The following is a 21,843-nucleotide window of genomic DNA, read 5'->3' as shown; positions in this document are numbered from 1 at the left end:
AACTTATATCAACCAAATCAAAATAAAATGCAATCCTAACCTTCCATCATTTCTTTTTCACAACATTCATGTATGCTTTATCATCCACATCACATATGCATTCCTTATTCACCTTTCTTTTCTTAGGGACAACCTTTGTTCCCTTTTTGATGTTTTTTTTTTAAAGTAAAATGCATATGGTTTTAGTAGTTCATACATGATTGTTCCCATTTTCCAAAATTTTCAATGAAATACCCAAATTAAACATTTTCATTCACTACCAATGTTTCCCAAAAATTCTCCCACACTTAAATGAAACACACTCCTCAAACTAAGCTAATTAAGGATACAATCCAAGGTAGATCATGGTTTTCTGTTTATGGTTGTGATGTGCTGATATTACAAACAATGGGGTCAATAGGGCTCAAAAGGGTTAACAATAGTGGAAGCAAAGGGTAGGCCATATGGGTAAAGTGAGCTTTTAATCAAAGATGGCCTCAATCATGCTCAATGCAATTCAAAACATCAATTATTGGAAATAAAGAATCAAGCAAAACCAAGATCACGATCATAGAAGAGATATAGCCCACAATGAATAAAATTAGTGGTTAAAAGGTGTAACCACTCATTATAGCCCAAAACTCACAAGGTATTTGTTCTTTACTCTTCTATGTTCCATAAAAAAATCCTTCAAGCAAGTTTGAAAATAATTTTCTCAATCAATTCAATAGAATGCCCTTGAAACAAAATTCTTGAAAATTTTTGTTGTTCTTCACCAAAATTATTTCCTATATGTATGTATGATATTGTGATGGATGCAAAATTTTCAAAATTTCCTAGTTCTTTTTCTAATTTTCAACAAGCAAAAAGTAGCATAAACAATTAGGATAAAAAATAAACTAGGCATAAGCTATTCACATCATCCAATCACAATCCATATCTATATTGTATACTAAGCAAAATAAAGATGCAATATGTATATATATACCAAAACGAAAATGCAATACTAAAGATAACTAGAAACAACTAATATATATATACGAACTAAAGTATTAAAATGTAGTGCATAAGACAAAATATCAGAAATATCTACAAAAGGCATAATACTAAAAACTGAAAATAAACTAAATGAAAAGTGTTCAGGAGAAAATGTTTACACCAAAAAATCGTAGATGCTCCCCCACACTTAAATCATGCACGATCTTCCGTGCCAAAAGAATAAAATAGGGGGGTCAACCATGAGAAGCTCCACCGTCAGATGGTGGTGGGTGATGATGATGCTGATAAACAATTATGGCTCGAGATGTCTCTGTGGTGGTCTCAGCTACCAGCTCCTGAATTGCCTGCCTAGCTGGCTCTGCTGCCATATCTACTATCTGCTCGGCTCCAGCTGCCGGCTCCTCAACTCTCTGAAATGTAGCCTCCTCGACCATGGGCTCCGCCGGTCTTTTCTCAGGGGGCTCAACTGCCTGGCCAGCTTCAGTTGCTGGCTCCTCCGGTGCCGGCTCCTCGGTCTCGGCCTCAAGCTCTAGTGTATCTGGAGGAGGTGGCCCAGCGTCTTTACCCTCAAACTTCGCCACTATCCACTGGAAGCGGCGAGCGTTGCAGCGCTCGAAATGGTAGAGGAGCTGAATGATCTCCCGACCCATCTCATAAGGTGTCTGAAGTGGGGGTGTGGGTGCGGGAGCTGTAGGAGGTGCTGAGGGCTCTGCTGCTGATGGTGGCTTAGTCATCTTCCTCTTCTTCTCTGGCGGTCTGTCATAGTCGCCATATGGTAAGAATGGCTGCTTGCTGATGAAGACAGATGTCCGGTCTGTTGAGCGTCTCTTCACTCCAAACAAAGCGGCTAATCTGGTGATCATCGATGGGAAGGGAATGTTGTATTTCTGTTGTTGGTTCACCTTCCACATCGACTCTCTAATAAGGGGAACAGAGATCCTCTTCCCCTCCAAAATAGCCCAAAGCAAAACCACCACACAGACCCTAATGTGCATGACATGCGTGCTCGATAGGATGTAATCGGCAATGATCTGCTGCTAGATCCTTGCCTCAGGATTTAGGTCTGTGCACGCAATGCCCAACGGAACCGCCTTATCCTGTTTGCTGTACTCCCATGTGGCCTCAGGCAGGCCAATCTTTTTCAGAACCACATCCAAAGAAAGCTTATCCATTGTCACGTCCTTGACTATTTGAGTGAAAGCATCCCTAGCCGGAGGAATATGCGGAATATCCAAAAGGGCCTCTAAAGCAGTATCAGAGGTGTCCAGTGTGACACCTCGTAGAAAAACAGTTGGGATATCCCTCTTTAGGAAATTTTCGTAGAATTCCTTGACCTGGTGGTCATTGACTTCCACCGGATCGAATTCTACGAGTTTCCAATGGTAAAAATTTAATCTATTAAGAATCTGATCCGCATATTTCTTGGGCAAGTTCAGCTTTCTCTCATAGTGAAATGCTCGTTTTTGCCAGTTTCTTGTACTGTTCTTGGGCTTCAGCATTAATGAATGTGTTCGGTTGGTTACTCGGAGGAACAGGAGGAGGACGGGATTGGCTTTCTCCTTTCTTTTGTGAGCCATTGGTGCGCAGAAATCGTGACGGTTCCATTCCTTGGTAACGGCGCTGAAAACTTTATACGCACATTCATAATCTTAATTCTTTGTCACAACTTCGCACAACTAACCAGCAAGTGCACTGGGTCGTCCAAGTAATAAACCTTATGTGAGTAAGGGTCGATCCCACAGAGATTGTCGGCTTGAAGCAAGCTATGGTCACCTTGTAAATCTCAGTCAGGCAGATTCAACTGATTTTATGAATTGATAAGTAAAAGATAAATAAAATATAAAATAGGATAGTGGTACTTATGTAATTCATTGGTGAGAATTTCAGATAAGCGTATAGAGATGCTTTCGTCCCTCTGAACCTCTGCTTTCCTGCTGTCTTCATCCAATCCTTCCTACTCCTTTCCATGGCAAGCTGTATGTTAGGCATCACCGTTGTCAATGGCCACCTGTCCTCTTAGTGAAAATGGTCCAATGCGCTGTCACTGCATGGCTAATCATCTGTCGGTTCTCGATCATACTGGAATAGGATCCATTGATCCTTTTGCGTCTGTCACTATGCCCAGCACTCGCGAGTTTGAAGCTCGTCACAGTCATTCAATCCCTGAATCCTACTCGAAATACCACAGACAAGGTTTAAACTTTCCGGATTCTCAAGAATGGCTGTCCATGGGTTCTAACTTATACCACGAAGACACTAATAACTTGGTCTCGGTCCCCTGTATTAGATATCCAAGAGATATCCATTCAATCTAAGGTAGAACGAAAGTGGTTGTCAGGAACGCGTTCATAAGTTGAGAATGATGATGACTGTCATGATCATCACATCCATCATATTGAAGTGCGAATGAATATCTTAGAAGCGGAATAAGTTGAATTGAATAGAAAAATAGTAGTACTTTGCATTAATCTTTGAGGAACAACAGAGCTCCACACCTTAATCTATAGTGTGTAGAAACTCTACCGTTGAAAATACATAAGTGATAAATGTTCAGGCATGGCCGAATGGCCAGCCCTCACAAAATTCTAAAGATCAAAAGATGATCCAAAGATGTAAATACAATAGTAAAAAGTCCTATTTATACTAAACTAGTTACTAGTGTTTACAAAAATGAGTAAATGATGCAGAAATCCACTTTTGGGGCCCACTTGGTGTGTGCTTGGGCTGAGCATTGAGCTTTACACGTGTAGAGGCTTCTCTTGGAGTTGAATGCCAGTTTGTAACCTGTTTCTGGTGTTTAACTCCACTTTGCAACCTGTTTCTGGCGTTTAACTCCAGAATGCAGCATGGAACTGGCGTTGAACGCCAGTTTGCGTTATCTAAACTCGGGCAAAGTATTAACTATTATATATTGCTAGAAAGTTCTGGATGTCTACTTTCTAACGCAATTGAGAACGTGCCATTTGAAGTTCTGTAGCTCCAGAAAATCTACTTTGAGTGCAGAGAGGTCAGAATCCAACAACATCTGCAATCCTTTTTCAGCCTGAATCAGATTTTTGCTCAGGTCTCTCAATTTCAGCCAGAAATTACCTGAAATCACAGAAAAACACACAAACTCATAGTAAAGTCCAGAAATGTGATTTTTATTTAAAAACTAATAAAAATATACTAAAAACTAATTAAATCATACTAAAAACTATGTAAAAATAATGCCAAAAAGCGTATAAATTATCCGCTCATCACAATACCAAACTTAAATTGTTGCTTGTCCCCAAGCAACTGAAAATCAAATAGGATAAAAAGAAGAGAATATACTATAAATTCCAAAATATCAATGAAACTTAGCTCCAATCAGATGAGCGGGACTTGTAGCTTTTTGCCTTTTGAATAGTTTTGGCATCTCACTTTATCCATTGAAGTTCAGAATGATTGGCATCTATAGGAACTTAGAATTCAGATAGTGTTATTGATTCTCCTAGTTCAGTATGTTGATTCTTGAACACAGCTACTTTATGAGTCTTGGCCGTGGCCCTAAGCACTTTGTTTTCCAGTATTACCACCAGATACATAAATGCCACAGACACATAACTGGGTGAACCTTTTCAAATTGTGACTCAGCTTTGCTAAAGTCCCCAATTAGAGGTGTCCAGGGTTCTTAAGCACACTTTTTTTTTGCTTTGGACCTTGACTTTAACCGCTCAGTCTCAAGTTTTCACTTGACACCTTCACGCCACAAGCACATGGTTAGGGACAACTTGGTTTAGCCGCTTAGGTCAGGATTTTATTCCTTTAGGCCCTCCTATCCACTGATACTCAAAGCCTTGGATCCTTTTTATTTACCCTTGCCTTTTGGTTTTAAGGGCTATTGGCTTTTTGCTCTTGCCTTTTGGTTTAAAGAGCTTTTGGCTTTTTCTGCTTGCTTTTTCTTTTTCTTTTTTTTTTCGCTATTATTTTCTTTTTTTTTTTCGCAAGATTTCTGTATTCACTGCTTTTTCTTGCTTCAAGAATCAATTTTTTATTTTTCAGATTATCAAATAATATTTCTCCTTTTTCCTTATTCTTCAAGAGCCAACATATTTAACATTCATAAACAACAACTTCAAAAGACATATGCACTGTTCAAGCATTCATTCAGAAAACAAAAAGTATTGTCACCACATCAAAATAATTAAACCAGTTTCAAAGATGAATTCAAAACCATGTACTTCTTGTTCTTTTGTAATTAAAACAGTTTTCATTTAAGAGAGGTGATGGATTCATATTCATAACTTTATGGCATATACACTTAGACACTAATGATCATATAGTAAAGACACAAACATAATTAAACATGAAGCATGAAAACCGAAAACAGAAAATAAATAGACAAGGAGATTAAGGAATGAGTCCACCTTAGTGAGGGTGGCGTCTTCCTCTTCTTGAAGAACCAATGGTGCTTTTGAGCTCCTCTATGTCTCTTCCTTGTCTTTGTTGCTCCTCCCTCATAGCTCTTTGATCTTCTCTAATTTCATGGAGGATGATGGAATGCTCTTGGTGCTCCACCCTTAGTTGTCCCATGTTGGAACTTAATTCTCCTAGGGAGGTGTTGATTTTCTCCCAATAGTTTTGTGGAGGAAAGTGCATCCCTTGAGGCATCTCAGGGATTTCATGGTGGGGGATTTGCTCATGCTCTTGTTGAGGTCCATGATCTCTTGTTTGCTCCATCCTTTTCTTAGTGATGGGCTTGTCCTCTTCAATGAGAATGTCTCTGGCCTTAGGTGCACTAGATGGTTATGGAAAAACAAAAAGCAATGCTTTTACCACACAAAACTTAGAAGGTTTGCTCATCCCCGAGCAAAAGAAGAAAGAAGTGAGTAGAAGAAGAAGAAAATGGAGGAGATTGAGGTGTGTGAATGGTTCGGTCAAGGGGGTTTAGGTGGTTATGATGTGTGAAAAGGAAGGAGTGATGGTTTAAATTTAAGTGGGTGGGTGTAGGTGGGTTGTATGATGGTTTTGGAGGAGTAATGGAGGTAATTGGTGGAGGTTAATTGAGGAAGAGTGTTATGAAAAGGTGTGAAGATGAGAGAAGAAGTGGTAGGGATCCTATGGGGTCCACAGATCCAGTGGGGCCAAGGACTTAACATCCCTGCTCCAATTAGGCGTGTAAAATGCCCTTGCTATGCAATCCTAGCGTTTAACGCCAGACTGCTGCCTATTTCTGGCGTTAAATGCCCAAATGTAGCTTGTTTCTGGCGTTTAACGCCAGGTAGATGCTTGTTTCTGGCGTTAAACGCTAGCTTGGTGCCTGTTTCTGGCGTTAAACACCAGACAGATGCTTGTTTCTGGCATTTAAACGCCAGACTACTTTCCTCCAGGGTGTGTTGTTTTCAATGCTATTTTTCATTCTGTTTTTGATTTTTCAGTAGTTTTTATAACTTCACATGATCATCAACCTAATAAAACACGAAATAACAAAAAGAAAATAAAATAGATATGATTAAATAACATTGGGTTGCCTCCCAATAAGCGCTTCTTTAATGTCAATAGCTTGACAGTGAGCTCTCATGAAGCCTCACAGATAATCATAGCAAGGTTGGAACCTTCCAACACCAAACTTAGAGTTTGAATGTGGGGGTTTAACACCAAACTTAGAGTTTGGTTGTGGCCTCCCAACACCAAACTTAGAGTTTGACAGTGGGGACTTTGGTTGACTCTGCAGTTAGAGAAGCTTTTCATGCTTCCTCTCCATGGTTACAGAAGGAGATCCTTGAGTCTTAAACACAAGGTTGTCCTTATTCAGTTGAAGGACTAACTCTCCTCTGTCCACATCAATCACAGCTCTTGCTGTGGCTAGGAAGGGTCTTCCAAGGATGATGGATTCATCCTCTTCCTTCCCAGTGTCTAGGATTATGAAATCAGCAGGGATGTAAAGGCCTTTAACCTTTACTAACACGTCCTCTACCGATCCATAAGCCTGTTTTCTTGAGTTGTCTGCCATCTCTAATGAGATTCTGGCAGCTTGCACCTCAAAGATTCTCAGTTTCTCCATTACAGAGGGTGGCATGAGGTTTATCCCTTATCCAAGGTCACATAGAGCCTTCTCAAAGGTCATGGTGCCTATGGTACAAGGTATTAAGAACTTTCCAGGATCCTGTTTCTTCTGAGGCAATGTCAGTTGATCCAGATCGCTCAGTTTATTGGTAAGCAAGGGAAGTTCATCTTCCTAAGTCTCATTACCAAATAATTTGGCATTCAGCTTCATGATTGCACCAAGGTACTTGGCAACTTGCTCTTCAGTAACATCTTCATTCTCTTCAGAAGAAGAATACTCATCAGAGCTCATGATGGGCATAAGGAGGTTCAATGGAATCTCTATGGTCTCTAGATGAGCCTCAGATTCCTTTGGTTCCTCAGAGGAAAACTCCTTGTTGATCACTGGACGTCCCAGGAGGTCTTCCTCACTGGGATTCACGTCCTCCTCCTCCCTTGTAGGTTCGGCCATGGTGATTAAATCAATGGCTTTGCACTCTCTCTTTGGATTTTCTTCTGTATTGCTTGGGAGAGTACTAGGAGGAGTTTCAGTGACTCTTTTACTCAGCTGGCCCACTTGTGCCTCCAAATTTCTAATGGAGGACCTTGTTTCATTCATGAAACTTAAAGTGGCCTTAGATAGATCAGAGACTATATTTGCTAAGCTAGATGGATTCTGCTCAGAATTCTCTGTCTGTTGCTGAGTGGATGATGGAAAAGGCTTGGTATTGCTAAACCTGTTTCTTCCACCATTATTAAAGCCTTGTTGAGACTTTTGTTGATCCTTCCATGAGAAATTTGGATGATTTCTCCATGAGGGATTATAGGTGTTTCCATAGGGTTCACCCATGTAATTCACCTCTGTTATTGCAGGGTTCTAAGGATCATAAGCTTCTTCTTCAGAAGATGCCTCTTGAGTACTGTTGGATGATTTCTTCAATCCATTTAGACTCTGAGAAATCATATTGACTTGCTGAGTCAATATTTTATTCTGAGCCAATATGGCATTCAGAGTATCAACTTCAAGAACTCCCTTCATTTGAGGCATCCCATTATTCACAGGATTCCTTTCAGAAGTGTACATGAACTGGTTATTTGCAACCATGTCGATGAGTTCTTGAGCTTCTGCAGGCGTTTTCTTTAGGTGAATGGATCCACCTGCAGAATGGTCCAATGACATCTTTGATAATTCAGACAGACCATCATAGAATATATCCAGGATGGTCCATTCTGAAAGCATGTCAGAAGGATACTTTTTGCTCAGTTCCTTGTATCTCTCCCAAGATTCATAGAGGGATTCACCTTCCTTTTGTCTGAAGGTTTGAACATCCACTCTAAGCTTACTAAGCTTTTGAGGAGGAAAGAACTTGGCTAAGAAAGCCGTGACCAGCTTATCCCAAGAGTTCAGACTGTCTTTAGGTTGAGAGTCCAACCATATTCTAGCTCTGTCACTTACAGCAAATGGGAAAAGCATAAGCCTGTAGACCTCGGGATCAACCCCATTGGTCTTAACAGTATCACAGATCTGCAAGAATTCAGTTAAGAACTGAAAAGGATCTTCTGATGGAAGTCCATGAAACTTGCAATTCTGTTGCATCAGAGAAACTAATTGAGGTTTCAGCTCAAAATTGTTTGCTCCAATGGCAGGGATTGAGATGCTTCTTCCATGTAAATTGAATTTGGTGCAGTAAAGTCACCAAGCATCTTCCTTGCATTGTTATTATTTTCGGCCATGTCTCCTTCTTTTTCAAAAATTTCTGTCAGATTTTCTCCAGAGAGTTGTGCTTTAGCTTCCCTTAGCTTCCTCTTCAGAGTCCTTTCAGGTTCAGGATCAGCCTCAACAAGAATGTTCTTATCCTTGTTCCTACTCATATGAAAAAGAAGGAAATAACAAAGAAAATATGGAATCCTCTATGTCACAGTATAGAGGTTCCTTTATGTGAGTAGAAGAAGATATGAATAGAAGATGGAGAATCCAAACACAAGGGTGAGGAGTAGGTTCGAATTCTTAGATGAAGAGGAGTGTTAGTAAATAAATAAATAATTAGAAGGAGGTGAGAGAGAAGAATTTTTGAAAATTAACTAAATTAAAATAAAAATATTTTTGTTTTTAATTTGAAATTAAAATAAAATTCAAAAATTAGAAAAAAAAATAAAATTAAAATTAAAAATTAAAATAATTAGTTAATTAAAAAGAAATTTTGAAAAGAGGAAAGTGATTTTCGAAAATTAGAGAGAGAGAATTAGTTAGGTAGTTTTGAAAAAGATATGATTGAAACAAAAAGATAGGATTGATTGAAAAAAGATTTGAAAATCAATTTAAAAAGATAAAAGGTTAGAAAAGATTTTGAAATTGATTTTGAAAAAGATATGATTGAAAGATATGATTGAAAAATTTAATTTGAAAAAGATTTGAAAAAAAATTAAACAGATTTGATTTTTGAAGTTAAAGTTGATTACTTGACTAATAAGAAACTAAAAGATATGATTTTAAAATTTAAAGATTGAACCTTTCTTAATAGGCAAGTAACAACTTGAAAAATTTTTGAATCAAAACATTAAATGCTAGTAGTAATTTCGAAAATTATAAAGTAAAATAAGAAAAAGATTTTGAAAATTAATTTGAATATTTTCGAAAACATTAAAAGAAAAATGAAAAAGATTTCGAAAAATTTTAAAAAGGAATTCGAAAATATTAAAAGGACTGAAAAAGATTTGATTTTTGAAAAAAATTTGAAAAAGATAGAATTTTTAAATAGAAAATTTGATTTGACTCATAAGAAATAACAAGATTTTAAAAATTTTTGAAAAAGTCAACTCAAATTTTCGAATTTGATGAGAAGAAAAAGGGAAAGATATTTTTTTGATTTTTAAATTTTTAATGATGAAAGAGAAAAACAACAAAAAAGACTCAAAACATGAAGATTATGAATCAAAACACATGATGCATGCAAGAACACTATGAATGTCAAGATGAACACCAAGAACACTTTGAATGTCAAGATGAACACCAAGAACTTATTTTTGAAAATTTTGAAGAAGAGAAAAACATGTAAGACACCAAACTTAAAGATTTTTAATTTTTAGACACTAACAAATTAGAAATGCATATGAAAAACAAGAAAAGACATAAAACAAGAAATTTTAAAGATCAAACAAGAAGACTTACCAAGAACAACTTGAAGATCATGAAGAATGCAATGCATGAATTTTCGAAAATGCAAAAAAAATAACAACATGCAATTTGACACCAAACTTAAAAATTGACACTAGACTCAAACAAGAAACATAAAATTTTTTTATTTTTATGATTTTATTAATTTTTTTTGGATTTTTCGAAAATTAATTTGAAAAAGAAAAATAAGGATTTCAAAATTTTTTTATAAGTATTCCAGGAATCTGCAATGTTAGTCTAAAGCTTCGGTCTAGGAATTAGACATGGCTCACTAGCCAGCCAAGCTTTCAGTGAAAGGTCCGGTCCAAAACACTAGACATGGCCAATGGCCAGCCAAGCTTCAGCAGATACAAATCAGACATACAACAGCTGATACTTCATCCAACTTCATATGCTGATAAATGGAAGCCTCGGTCCAAATAAATTAGACATGGCTTTACAGCCAGCCAGGCTTCAACGTGCTTCATGAAACACTAGAATTCATTCTTAAAATTCTGAATAAAAATATATTTTTGAAAATATTTATTTTTTTATATTTTTTTGATTTTTTCAAAAATAAGAATAAAAAAAACAAAAAGGTTAAAATTAAAATAAAGTTACCTAATCTGAGCAACAAGATGAACCGTCAGTTGTCCAAACTCAAACAATTCCCGGCAACGGCACCAAAATCTTGGTGCGCAGAAATCGTGACGGTTCCATTCCTTGGTAACAGCGCTGAAAACTTTATACGCACGTTCATAATCTTAATTCTTTGTCACAACTTCGCACAACTAACTAGCAAATGCACTGGGTCGTCCAAGTAATAAACCTTACGTGAGTAAGGGTCGATGATGAGCGGATAATTTATACGCTTTTTGGCATTATTTTTAGTATGTTTTTAGTAGGATCTAGTTACTTTTAGGGATGTTTTTATTAGTTTTTATGTTAAATTTACATTTCTGGACTTTACTATGAGTTTGTGTGTTTTTCTGTGATTTCAGGTATTTTCTGGCTGAAATTGAGGGACTTGAGCAAAAATCAGATTCAGAGGTTGAAGAAGGACTGCTGATGCTGTTGGATTCTAACCTCCCTGCACTCAAAGTGGATTTTCTGGAGCTACAGAACTCAAAATGGTACGCTTCCAATTGCGTTGGAAATTAGATATCCAAGGCTTTCCAGCAATATATAATAGTCCATACTTTGGCCAAGTTTAGATGACGTAAATGGGCGTTGAACGCCAGTTCTGCGCTGCAATCTGGAGTTAAACGCCAGAAACACGTTACAAGCCAGAGTTGAACGCCAGAAATACGTTACAAACTGTCGTTCAACTCCAATAATGACCTCTCCACGTGGAAACTTCAAGCTCAGCCCAAACACACACCAAGTGGGCCCCGAAAGTGGATTTATGCATCAATTACTTACTTCTGTAAACCCTAGTAACTAGTTTAGTATAAATAGGACTTTTTACTATTGTATTAGACATCTTTGGTCTCAGTTTTAATCTATTGTTCATCTTAGCAGACTATTGATCACGTTTAGGGGGCTAGCCTCTCGGCCATGCCTGAACCTTTCACTTATGTATTTTCAACGGTAGAGTTTCTACACTCCATAGATTAAGGTGTGGAGCTCTGCTGTTCCTCATGATTTAATGCAAAGTACTACTGTTTTATATTCAATTCAACTTATTTCTCTTCTAAGATATTCATTCGCACTTCAACATGAATGTGATGAACGTGACAATCATCATCATTTCCTATGAATGCGTGCCTGACAACCACTTCCGTTCTACCTTCGATTGAATGAGTATCTCTTGGATCTCTTAGTCAGAATCTTCGTGGTATAAGCTAGATTGATGGCGGCATTCATGAGAGTCCGAAAAGTCTAAACCTTGTCTGTGGTATTCCGAGTAGGACTCTGGGATTGAATGACTGTGACGAACTTCAAACTCGCGAGTGCTGGGCGTAGTGACAGATGCAAAAGGAGGGTGAATCCTATTCCAGTATGATCGAGAACCTCAGATGATTAGCCGTGCTGTGACAGAGCATTTGGACCATTTTCACAAGAGGATAGGAAGCAGCCATTGACCACGGTGATGCCTCCAGATGATTAGCCATGCAGTGACAGCGCATCGGACCATTTTCACAGAGAGGATGAAAAGTAGCCATTGACAATGGTGATGTCCTTACATAAAGCCAGCCATGGAAAGGTGTAGGACTGATTGGATGAAGACAGCGGGAAAGCAGAGATTAAGAGGAACGAAAGCATCTCTATACGCTTATCTGAAATTCTCACCAATGAATTACATAAGTGTTTCTATCTTTATTTTCTATTTATTTATTATTAATTTTCGAAAATACTATAACCATTTGATATCCGCCTGACTGAGATTTACAAGGTGACCATAGCTTGCTTCAAGCCGACAATCTCCGTGGGATCGACCCTTACTCACGTAAGGTTTATTACTTGGACGACCCAGTGCACTTGCTGGTTAGTTGTATCGAAGTTGTGAATGAAAAATGATTTACTAAGACATGCGTACAGAGTTTTTGGTGCCGTTGCCTGAGATCAAAAACTTCGTGCACCAAGTTTTTGGCACCGTTGCCGGGGATTGTTCGAGTTTGGACAACTGACGGTTCATCTTGTTGCTCAGATTAGGTAATTTTCTTTTTGTTTTATTTTCAAAAAATTTTTCAAAAATCTTCAGAAAAAAAATTTTCCTTTATTTTCGAAAAAAATAAAAAAATTCTTTTCAAAAAATTTTTGATTATGTTCTTCAGAATTTTTAAGAATGAATTCTAGTGTTTCATGAAGCATGTTGAAGCCTGACTGGCTGTAAAGCCATGTCTAAATTCATTTGGACTGGGGCTTCCAACCCAACATTATCAAGAGCAAGCTAGTTGTTGCTAATCCACCTACTGCTGTTCCAGATCCAAAAGATTTACATGCTAAAGCTTGACTGGCTATTAAGCCATGTCTAACCCTCAGATTGGAGCTTTAGAATAAGAGTGCAAGATTCCTGGAATTCATATTAAAAATTTTGGAATCCTTATTTTTTTTTACACTAATTTTGAAAAATATAAAATAAAAATACAAAAAAAAATCACAAAATCATAAAAAATCAAAAATATTTTGTGTTTCTTGTTTGAGTCTTGAGTCAATTTCAAGTTTGGTGTCAACTGCATTTTTTCTAAAAATTCTCTGCATTTTTCGAAAATTCATGCATTCATAGTGTTCTTCATGATCTTCAAGTTGTTCTTGATAAACCTTCTTGATTGATCTTCATATTATATTGTTTTGTGTTGTATGGTGTTTTTCATATGCATTCTTGAATTCTTAGTGTCTAAGCATTAAAGATTTCTAAGTTTGGTGTCTTGCATGTTTTCTTTGCATAAAAAAATTTTTCAAAAATAAGTTCTTGGTGTTCATCTTGATCTTCAAAGTGTTCTTGGTGTTCATCTTGACATTCATAGCATTCTTGCATGCATTCATCATTTTGATCTAAAAATTTTCATGCATTGGGTCTTTTTCATGTTTTTCTCTTTCATCATTGAAAATTTAAAAAAAAATCAAAAAATATCTTTCCTTTTTTCACTCATAAATTTCGAAAATTTGGATTGACTTTTTCAAAAATTTTTAAAATTTAGTTGTTTCTTATGAGTCAAATCAAATTTTCAATTTAAAAATCTTATCTTTTTCAAAATCTTTTTCAAAAATCAAATCTTTTTCATTTTTCTTAGTTATTTTCGAAAATTTTAAAAATATTTTTCAAAAATCTTTTTCTTATCTTTATCACATAATTTTCAAAAATAACATCATCAATTAATGTTTTTATTCAAAAATTTTAAGCTTGTTACTTGCTTGTTAAGAAAGATTCAAACTTTAAGTTCTAGAATCATATCTTGTGATTTCTTGTGAATCAAGTCATTAATTGTGATTTTAAAACTCAAATCTTTTTCAAAACTAATTTCAATCATATCTTTTCGAAAATATCTTTTCTAACTTCTTATCTTCTTATCTTTTCAAAATTGATTTTCAAATTTGTTTTAACTAACTAACTAACGTTTTGTTTGTTTCTTATCTTTTTCAAAACTACTTAACTAACCCTCTCTCTCTAATTTTTGAAAATATCTCCCTCTTTTTCAAAAATTCTTTTTAATTAACTAATTGTTTCAAAATTCAATTTTAATTTATTTCTTCCTAATTTTCGAAAATCACTAACTCTTTTTTCAAAAATTATTTTTGAAAACTTCCCCCTCTCATCTTCTTCTATTTATTTATTTATTTACTAACATCTTTTCCTCACTCACCAAAAATCCGAACCCCCTCTCTCTCTCTGAGTTCAGATTTTCTCTTCTTCTTTTCTTCTACTCTTCTTTTCTTCCACTCACCTAGGGAAACCTCTATACTGTGGTAAAAAGGATCCCTATTATTTTTTTTCTGTTCCCTCTTTTTCATATGAGCAGGAGCAAGGACAAGAATATTCTTATTGAAGCAGATCCAGAACCTGAAAGGACTCTGAAGAGGAAACTAAGAGAAGCTAAATTACAACAATCCAGCAAGCACCTTTCAAAAATTTTCGAACAAGAAGAGGAGATGACAGCCGAAAATAATAATAATGCAAGGAGGATGCTTGGTGACTTTACTGCACCTAATTCCAATTTACATGGAAGAAGCATCTCCATCCCTACCATTGGAGCAAACAATTTTGAGCTGAAACCTCAATTAGTTTCTCTGATGCAGCAGAACTGCAAGTTCCATGGACTTTCATCTGAAGATCCTTTTCAGTTCTTAACTGAATTCTTGCAGATCTATAATACTGTTAAGACTAATGGAGTAGATCTTGAAGTCTACAGGCTCATGCTTTTCTCTTTTGCTGTAAGAGACAGAGCTAGAGTATGGTTGGACTCTCAACCCAAGGATAGCCTGAACTCTTGGGATAAGCTGGTCAAGGCTTTCTTAGCCAAGTTCTTTCCTCCTCAAAAGCTGAGTAAGCTTAGAGTGGATGTTCAAACCTTCAGACAGAAAGAAGGTGAATCCCTCTATGAAGCTTGGGAGAGATATAAGCAACTGACCAAAAAGTGTCCTTCTGACATGCTTTCAGAATGGACCATCCTGGATATATTCTATGATGGTCTGTCTAAATTAGCTAAGATGTCATTGGATACTTCTGCAGGTGGATCCATTCACCTAAAGAAAATGCCTGCAGAAGCTCAAGAACTCATTGACATGGTTGCTAATAACCAGTTCATGTACACTTCTGAGAGGAATCCTGTGAGCAATGGGACGCCTCAGAAGAAAGGAGTTCTTGAAATTGATACTCTGAATGCCATATTGGCTCAGAATAAAATATTGACTCAGCAAGTCAATATGATTTCTCAGAGTCTGAATGGAATGCAAGCTGCATCCAACAGTACTCAAGAGGCATCTTCTGGAGGATTCCATTGAACCTCCTTATGCCATTCATTAGCTCTAATGAGTATTTCTCTTCTGAAGAGAATGAGGATGTTACTAAGGAGCAAGTTACCAAGTACCTTGGTGCAATCATGAAGCTGAATGCCAAATTATTTGGTATTGAGACTTGGGAAGATGAACCTCCCTTGTTCACCAATGAACTAAGTGATCTGGATCAACTGACATTACCTCAGAAGAAACAGGATCCTGGAAAGTTCCTAATACCTTGTACCATAGGCACCATGATCTTTGAAAAGGGTCTGTGTGACCTTGGTTCAGGGATAAACCTCATGCCCCTCTCTGTAATAGAGAAAATGGGAATCTTTAGGGTGCAAGCTGCTAAAATCTCATTAGAGATGGCAAACAATTCAAGAAAATAGGCTTATCGACAAGTAGAGGATGTACTAGTAAAGGTTGAAGGCCTTTACATCCCTGCTGATTTCATAGTCCTAGATACTAGGAAGGATGAGGATGAATCCATCATCCTCGGAAGACCCTTCCCAGCCACAGCAAGAGCTGTGATTGATGTTGACAGAGGCGAACTAGTCCTTCAATTGAATGAGGACTCCCTTGTGTTTAAAGCTCAAGGTCATCCTTCTGTAAATATGGAAAAGAGGCACAATAAGCTTCTCTCAAAACAGAGTCAACCAGAGCCCCCACAATCAAACTCTAAGTTTGGTGTTGGGAGGCTACAACCAAACTCTAAGTTTGGTGTTGAACTCCCATATCCAAACTCTAAGTTTGGTGTTGGGGAGTCTCAACAATGCTCTGAACATCTGTGAGGCTCTATGAGAGCCCACTGTCAAGCTATTGACATTAAAGAAGCGCTTGTTGGGAGGCAACCCAATTTTTATTTATCTAATTTTATTTTTTTTGTTATTTCATGTTTTATTAGGTTCATGATCATGTGGAGTCACAAAATAAATATAAAAATTGAAAACGGAATCAAAAACAACAGAAGAAAAATCACACCCTGGAGGAGGATCTTACTGGTGTTTAAACGTCAGTAAGGAGCATCTGGCTGGCGTTCAACGCCAGAACAGAGCATGGATCTGGCGTTGAATGCCAGAAACAAGAAGCATCCTGGCATCCAGACGCCAGAAATGCGCAGTGAAGAAGAGCTGGCGCTGAACGCCAGAAACAAGCATCTGGCTGGCGTTCAACGCCAGAAATATGCTGCATCTGGGCGTTGAACGCCCAGAACAAGCATCAATTCGGCGTTTAAACGCCAGAATTGCATGCAAAGGCATTTTACATGCCTAATGGGTGCAGGGATGCAAATCCTTGACACCTCAGGATCTGTGGACCCCACAGGATCAACTCAGCATCTGTGGACCCAACAAGATCCCCACCTACCTCCACTCACTCTCTTCCCTCTTCTCAATGTTCATCCTCTCTTCCCAATAAACACCCTTCCCCAAAACTCTTCACCAATCAACTCAATCTCTCTTCCCTATCACCACTTCACCACTCACATCATCCACTCTTCCCCATAAACCTACCTCATAAACTCCACCTACCTTCCAAATTCAAAATCAATTTCCCACCCAAAACCCACCCTTATGGCCGAACCTTACCCCCCTCCCTTCCCTATATATAGCGCTCCATTCTTCCTCATTTTCACACAACACTACCCTCTCTTCTCTTCTTGGCCGAATACACCTCTCCCTCCTCTCCTCCATATTTTCTTCTTCTTCTTCATCCATTCTTTCTTCTCTTGCTCGAGGGTGAGCAATATTCTAAGTTTGGTGTGGTAAAAGTATAAGATTTTTGTTTTTCCATTACCATTGATGACACCCAAGACCAGAGAATCCTCTAGAAAAGGGAAAGAGAAGACAAAAGCTTCCACCTCCGAGTCATGGGAGATGGAAAGATTCATCTCCAAAGCTCATCAAGACCACTTCTATGATGTTGTGGCCAAGAAGAAGGTGATCCCCGAGGTCCCTTTCAAACTCAAGAGAAATGAGTATCCGGAGATCCAACATGAGATCCATAGAAGAGGTTGGGAAGTTCTAACAAACCCCATCCGACAAGTCGGAATTCTAATGGTTCAAGAGTTCTATGCTAATGCATGGATCACAAGGAACCATGATCAAAGTAAGAACCCAAACCCAAAGAATTATCTCACCATGGTTCGGGGGAATTACTTAGATTTTAGTCCGGAAAATGTAAGGTTAGCGTTCAACTTGCCAATGATGGAAGAGAACGCACGCCCCTACACAAGTAGAGTCAACTTTGATCAAAGGTTGGACCAAGTCCTCATGGACATATGTGTGGAAGGAGCTCAATGGAAGATTGACTCAAAAGGAAAACCGGTTCAACTGAGAAGACTGGACCTTAAGCCTGTAGCTAGAGGATGGTTGGAGTTCATTCAACGCTCAATCATTCCCACTAGCAACCGGTCTAAAGTTACTATAGACCGGGCCATCATGATCCATAGCATCATGATTGGAGAAGAGGTGGAGGTTCATGAGATTATACCTCAAGAACTCTACAAGGTGGCTGACAAGTCCTCCACTATGGCAAGGTTAGCTTTTCCTCACCTCATTTGCCATCTATGAAATTCGGCTGGGATTGACATAGAAGGAGACATTCCCATTGAGAAAGAGAAGCCCATCACTAAGAAAAGGATGGAGCAAACAAGAGAGCCCATTCATGGAGCTCAAGAGACGCATGAAACTCATCACCATGAGATCCCGGAGATGCCTCAAATGCATTTTCTTCCACAAAACTATTGGGAGCAAATCAACACCTCCCTAGGAGAATTAAGTTCCAACATGGGACAATTAAGGGTGGAACATCAAGAGCACTCCATCATCCTTCATGAAATTAGAGAAGATCAAAAAGCAATGAGGGAGGAGCAACAAAGACAAGGAAGAGACATAGAAGAGCTCAAGGACATCATTGGTTTCTCAAGAAGGAAACGCCACCATCACTAAGGTGGATTCATTCCTTGTTCTTAAATTCTCTGTTTTTCGTTTTCTTTATGTTAAGTGCTTATCCATGTTTGTGTCTTATTACATGATCATTAGTATTTAGTAACTATATATTAAAGTTATAAATGTCCTATGAATCCATCCCCTCTCTTAAATGAAAAAATGTTTTAATTCAAAAGAACAAGAAGTACATGAGTTTCGAATTTATCCTTGAACTTGGTTTAATTATATTGATGTGGTGACAATACTTTTTGTTTTCTGAATGAATGCTTGAACAGTGCATATGTCTTTTGAAGTTGTTGTTTAAGAATGTTAAATATGTTGGCTCTTGAAAGAATGATGACAAGGAGACATGTTATTTGATAATCTGAAAAATCATAAAAATGATTCTTGAAGCAAGAAAAAGCAGCAAAGAACAAAGCTTGCAGAAAAAAAAATATAGAAAAAAATGGCGAAAAAAAATAGAAAAAGAAAAAGCAAGCAGAAAAAGCCAAAAGCTCTTAAAACCAAGAGACAAGAGCACAAGGCCAGTAACCCTTAAAACCAAAAGGCAAGGGTAATAAAAAGGATCCCAAGGCTTTGAGCATCAGTGGATAGGAGGGCCTAAAGGAATAAAATCCTGGCCTAAGCGGCTAAACCAAGCTGTCCCTAACCATGTGCTTGTGGCGTGAAGGTGTCAAGTGAAAACTTGAGACTGAGCGGTTAAAGTCAAGGTCCAAAGCAAAAGAAGAGTGTGCTTAAGAACCCTGGACACCTCTAATTGGGGACTTTAGCAAAGCTGAGTCACAATCTGAAAAGGTTCACCCAATTATGTGTCTGTGGCATTTATGTATCCGGTGGTAATACTGGAAAACAAAGTGCTTAGGGCCACGACCAAGACTCATAAAGTAGCTGTGTTCAAGAATCAACATACTGAACTAGGAGAATCAATAACACTATTTGAACTCTGAGTTCCTATAGATGCCAATCATTCTAAACCTCAATGGATAAAGTGAGATGCCAAAACTATTCAAGAGGCAAAAAGCTACAAGTCCCGCTCATCTGATTGGAGCTATGTTTCATTGATAGTTTGGAATTTATAGTATATTCTCTTCTTTTTATCCTATTTGATTTTCATTTGCTTGGGGACAAGCAACAATTTAAGTTTGGTGTTGTGATGAGCGGATAATTTATACGCTTTTTGGCATTATTTTTAGTATGTTTTTAGTAGGATCTAGTTACTTTTAGGGATGTTTTTATTAGTTTTTATATTAAATTCACATTTCTGGACTTTACTATGAGTTTGTGTGTTTTTCTATGATTTCAGGAATTTTCTGGCTGAAATTGAGGGACTTGAGCAAAAATCAGATTCAGAGGTTGAAGAAGGACTGCTGATGCTGTTGGATTCTGACCTCCCTGCACTCAAAGTGGATTTTCTAGAGCTACAGAACTCAAAATGGCGCGCTTCCAATTGCGTTGGAAAGTAGACATCCAAGGCTTTCCAGAAATATATAATAGTCCAAACTGGCATTCAACTCCAAGAATGACCTCTCCACGTGGAAACTTCAAGCTCAGCCCAAACACACACCAAGTGGGCCCCAGAAGTGGATTTATGCATCAATTACTTACTTCTGTAAACCCTAGTAACTAGTTTAGTATAAATAGGACTTTTTACTATTGTATTAGACATCTTTGGTCTCAGTTTTAATCTATCGTTCATCTTAGGAGACTATTGATCACGTTTAGTGGGCTGGCCTCTCGGCCATGCCTGAACCTTTCACTTATGTATTTTCAACGGTAGAGTTTCTACACTCCATAGATTAAGGTGTGGAGCTCTGCTATTCCTCATGATTTAATGCAAAGTACTACTGTTTTATATTCAATTCAACTTATTTCGCTTCTAAGATATTCATTCGCACTTCAACATGAATGTGATGAACGTGACAATCATCATCATTCCCTATGAATGCGTGCCTGACAACCACTTCCGTTCTACCTTCGATTGAATGAATATCTCTTGGATCTCTTAGTCAGAATCTTCGTGGTATAAGCTAGATTGGTGGCGGCATTCATGAGAGTCCGGAAAGTCTAAACCTTGTCTGTGGTATTCCGAGTAGGACTCTGGGATTGAATGACTGTGACAAACTTCAAACTCGCGAGTGCTGGGCGTAGTGACAAACGCAAAAGGAGGGTGAATCCTATTCCAGTATGATCGAGAACCTCAGATGATTAGCCATGCTATGACAGAGCATTTGGACCATTTTCACAAGAGGATAGGAAGCAGCCATTGACCGCGGTGATGCCTCCAGATGATTAGCCATGCAGTGACAGTGCATCAGACCATTTTCACAGAGAGGATGAAAAGTAGCCATTGACAATGGTGATATCCTTACATAAAGCCAGCCATGGAAAGGAGTAGGACTGATTGGATGAAGACAGCGGGAAAGCAGAGATTAAGAGGAACGAAAGCATCTCTATACGCTTATCTGAAATTCTCACCAATGAAATACATAACTGTTTCTATCTTTATTTTCTATTTATTTATTATTAATTTTCGAAAATACTATAACCATTTGATATCCGCCTGACTGAGATTTACAAGGTGACCATAGCTTGCTTAAAGCCGACAATCTCCGTGGGATCGACCCTTACTCACGTAAGGTTTATTACTTGGACGACCCAGTGCACTTGCTGGTTAGTTGTATCGAAGTTGTGAATGAAAAATGATTTGCTAAGACGTGCGTACAGAGTTTTTGGCGCCGTTGCCTGAGATCAAAAACTTCGTGCACCAGTCGATCCCACGGAGATTGTCGGCTTGAAGCAAGCTATGGTCACCTTGTAAATCTCAGTCAGGCAGATTCAACTGATTTTATGAATTGGTAAGTAAAAAATAAATAAAATATAAAATAGGATAGTGGTACTTATGTAATTCATTGGTGAGAATTTCAGATAAGCGTATAGAGATACTTTCGTCCCTCTGAACCTCTGCTTTCCTGCTGTCTTCATCCAATCCTTCCTACTCCTTTCCATGGCAAGCTGTATGTTAGGCATCACCGTTGTCAATGGCCAACTGTCCTCTCAGTGAAAATGGTCCAATGTACTGTCACTGCATGACTAATCATCTGTCGATTCTCGATCATACTGGAATAGGATCCATTGATCCTTTTGCGTCTGTCACTACGCCCAGTACTCGCGAGTTTGAAGCTCGTCACAGTCATTCAATCCCTGAATCCTACTCGGAATACCACAGACAAGGTTTAGAGTTTCTGGATTCTCAAGAATGGTCGTCCATGGGTTCTAACTTATACCACGAAGACACTAATAACTTGGACTCGG

The 21,843-nt window shown here is 38.0% G+C and overlaps 1 protein-coding gene and 1 non-coding gene across 2 annotated transcripts; both read right to left on the bottom strand.

The window, feature by feature from the left end:
* Positions 1–1,211: 1,211 nt before the first annotated feature.
* LOC148576536 (uncharacterized) lies at positions 1,212–1,973 on the bottom strand. The gene has a single exon (XM_088502744.1). It carries the CDS (start codon positions 1,971–1,973, stop codon positions 1,212–1,214), a length of 762 nt encoding a protein of 253 aa, XP_088358870.1.
* A 13,157-nt stretch (positions 1,974–15,130) lies between these two features.
* Positions 15,131–15,238, bottom strand: LOC148576535 (small nucleolar RNA R71). The gene has a single exon (XR_015903526.1). It is a non-coding gene; the product is annotated as a small nucleolar RNA R71 (small nucleolar RNA).
* Positions 15,239–21,843: the final 6,605 nt, after the last annotated feature.

This window comes from Arachis ipaensis, chromosome B1 (assembly GCF_059453495.1).
Source record: "Arachis ipaensis isolate K30076 ecotype BB chromosome B1, ASM5945349v1, whole genome shotgun sequence".
Classification (NCBI taxonomy): domain Eukaryota; kingdom Viridiplantae; phylum Streptophyta; class Magnoliopsida; order Fabales; family Fabaceae; genus Arachis; species Arachis ipaensis.
This window is presented reverse-complemented; position numbering and strand designations above follow the sequence as displayed.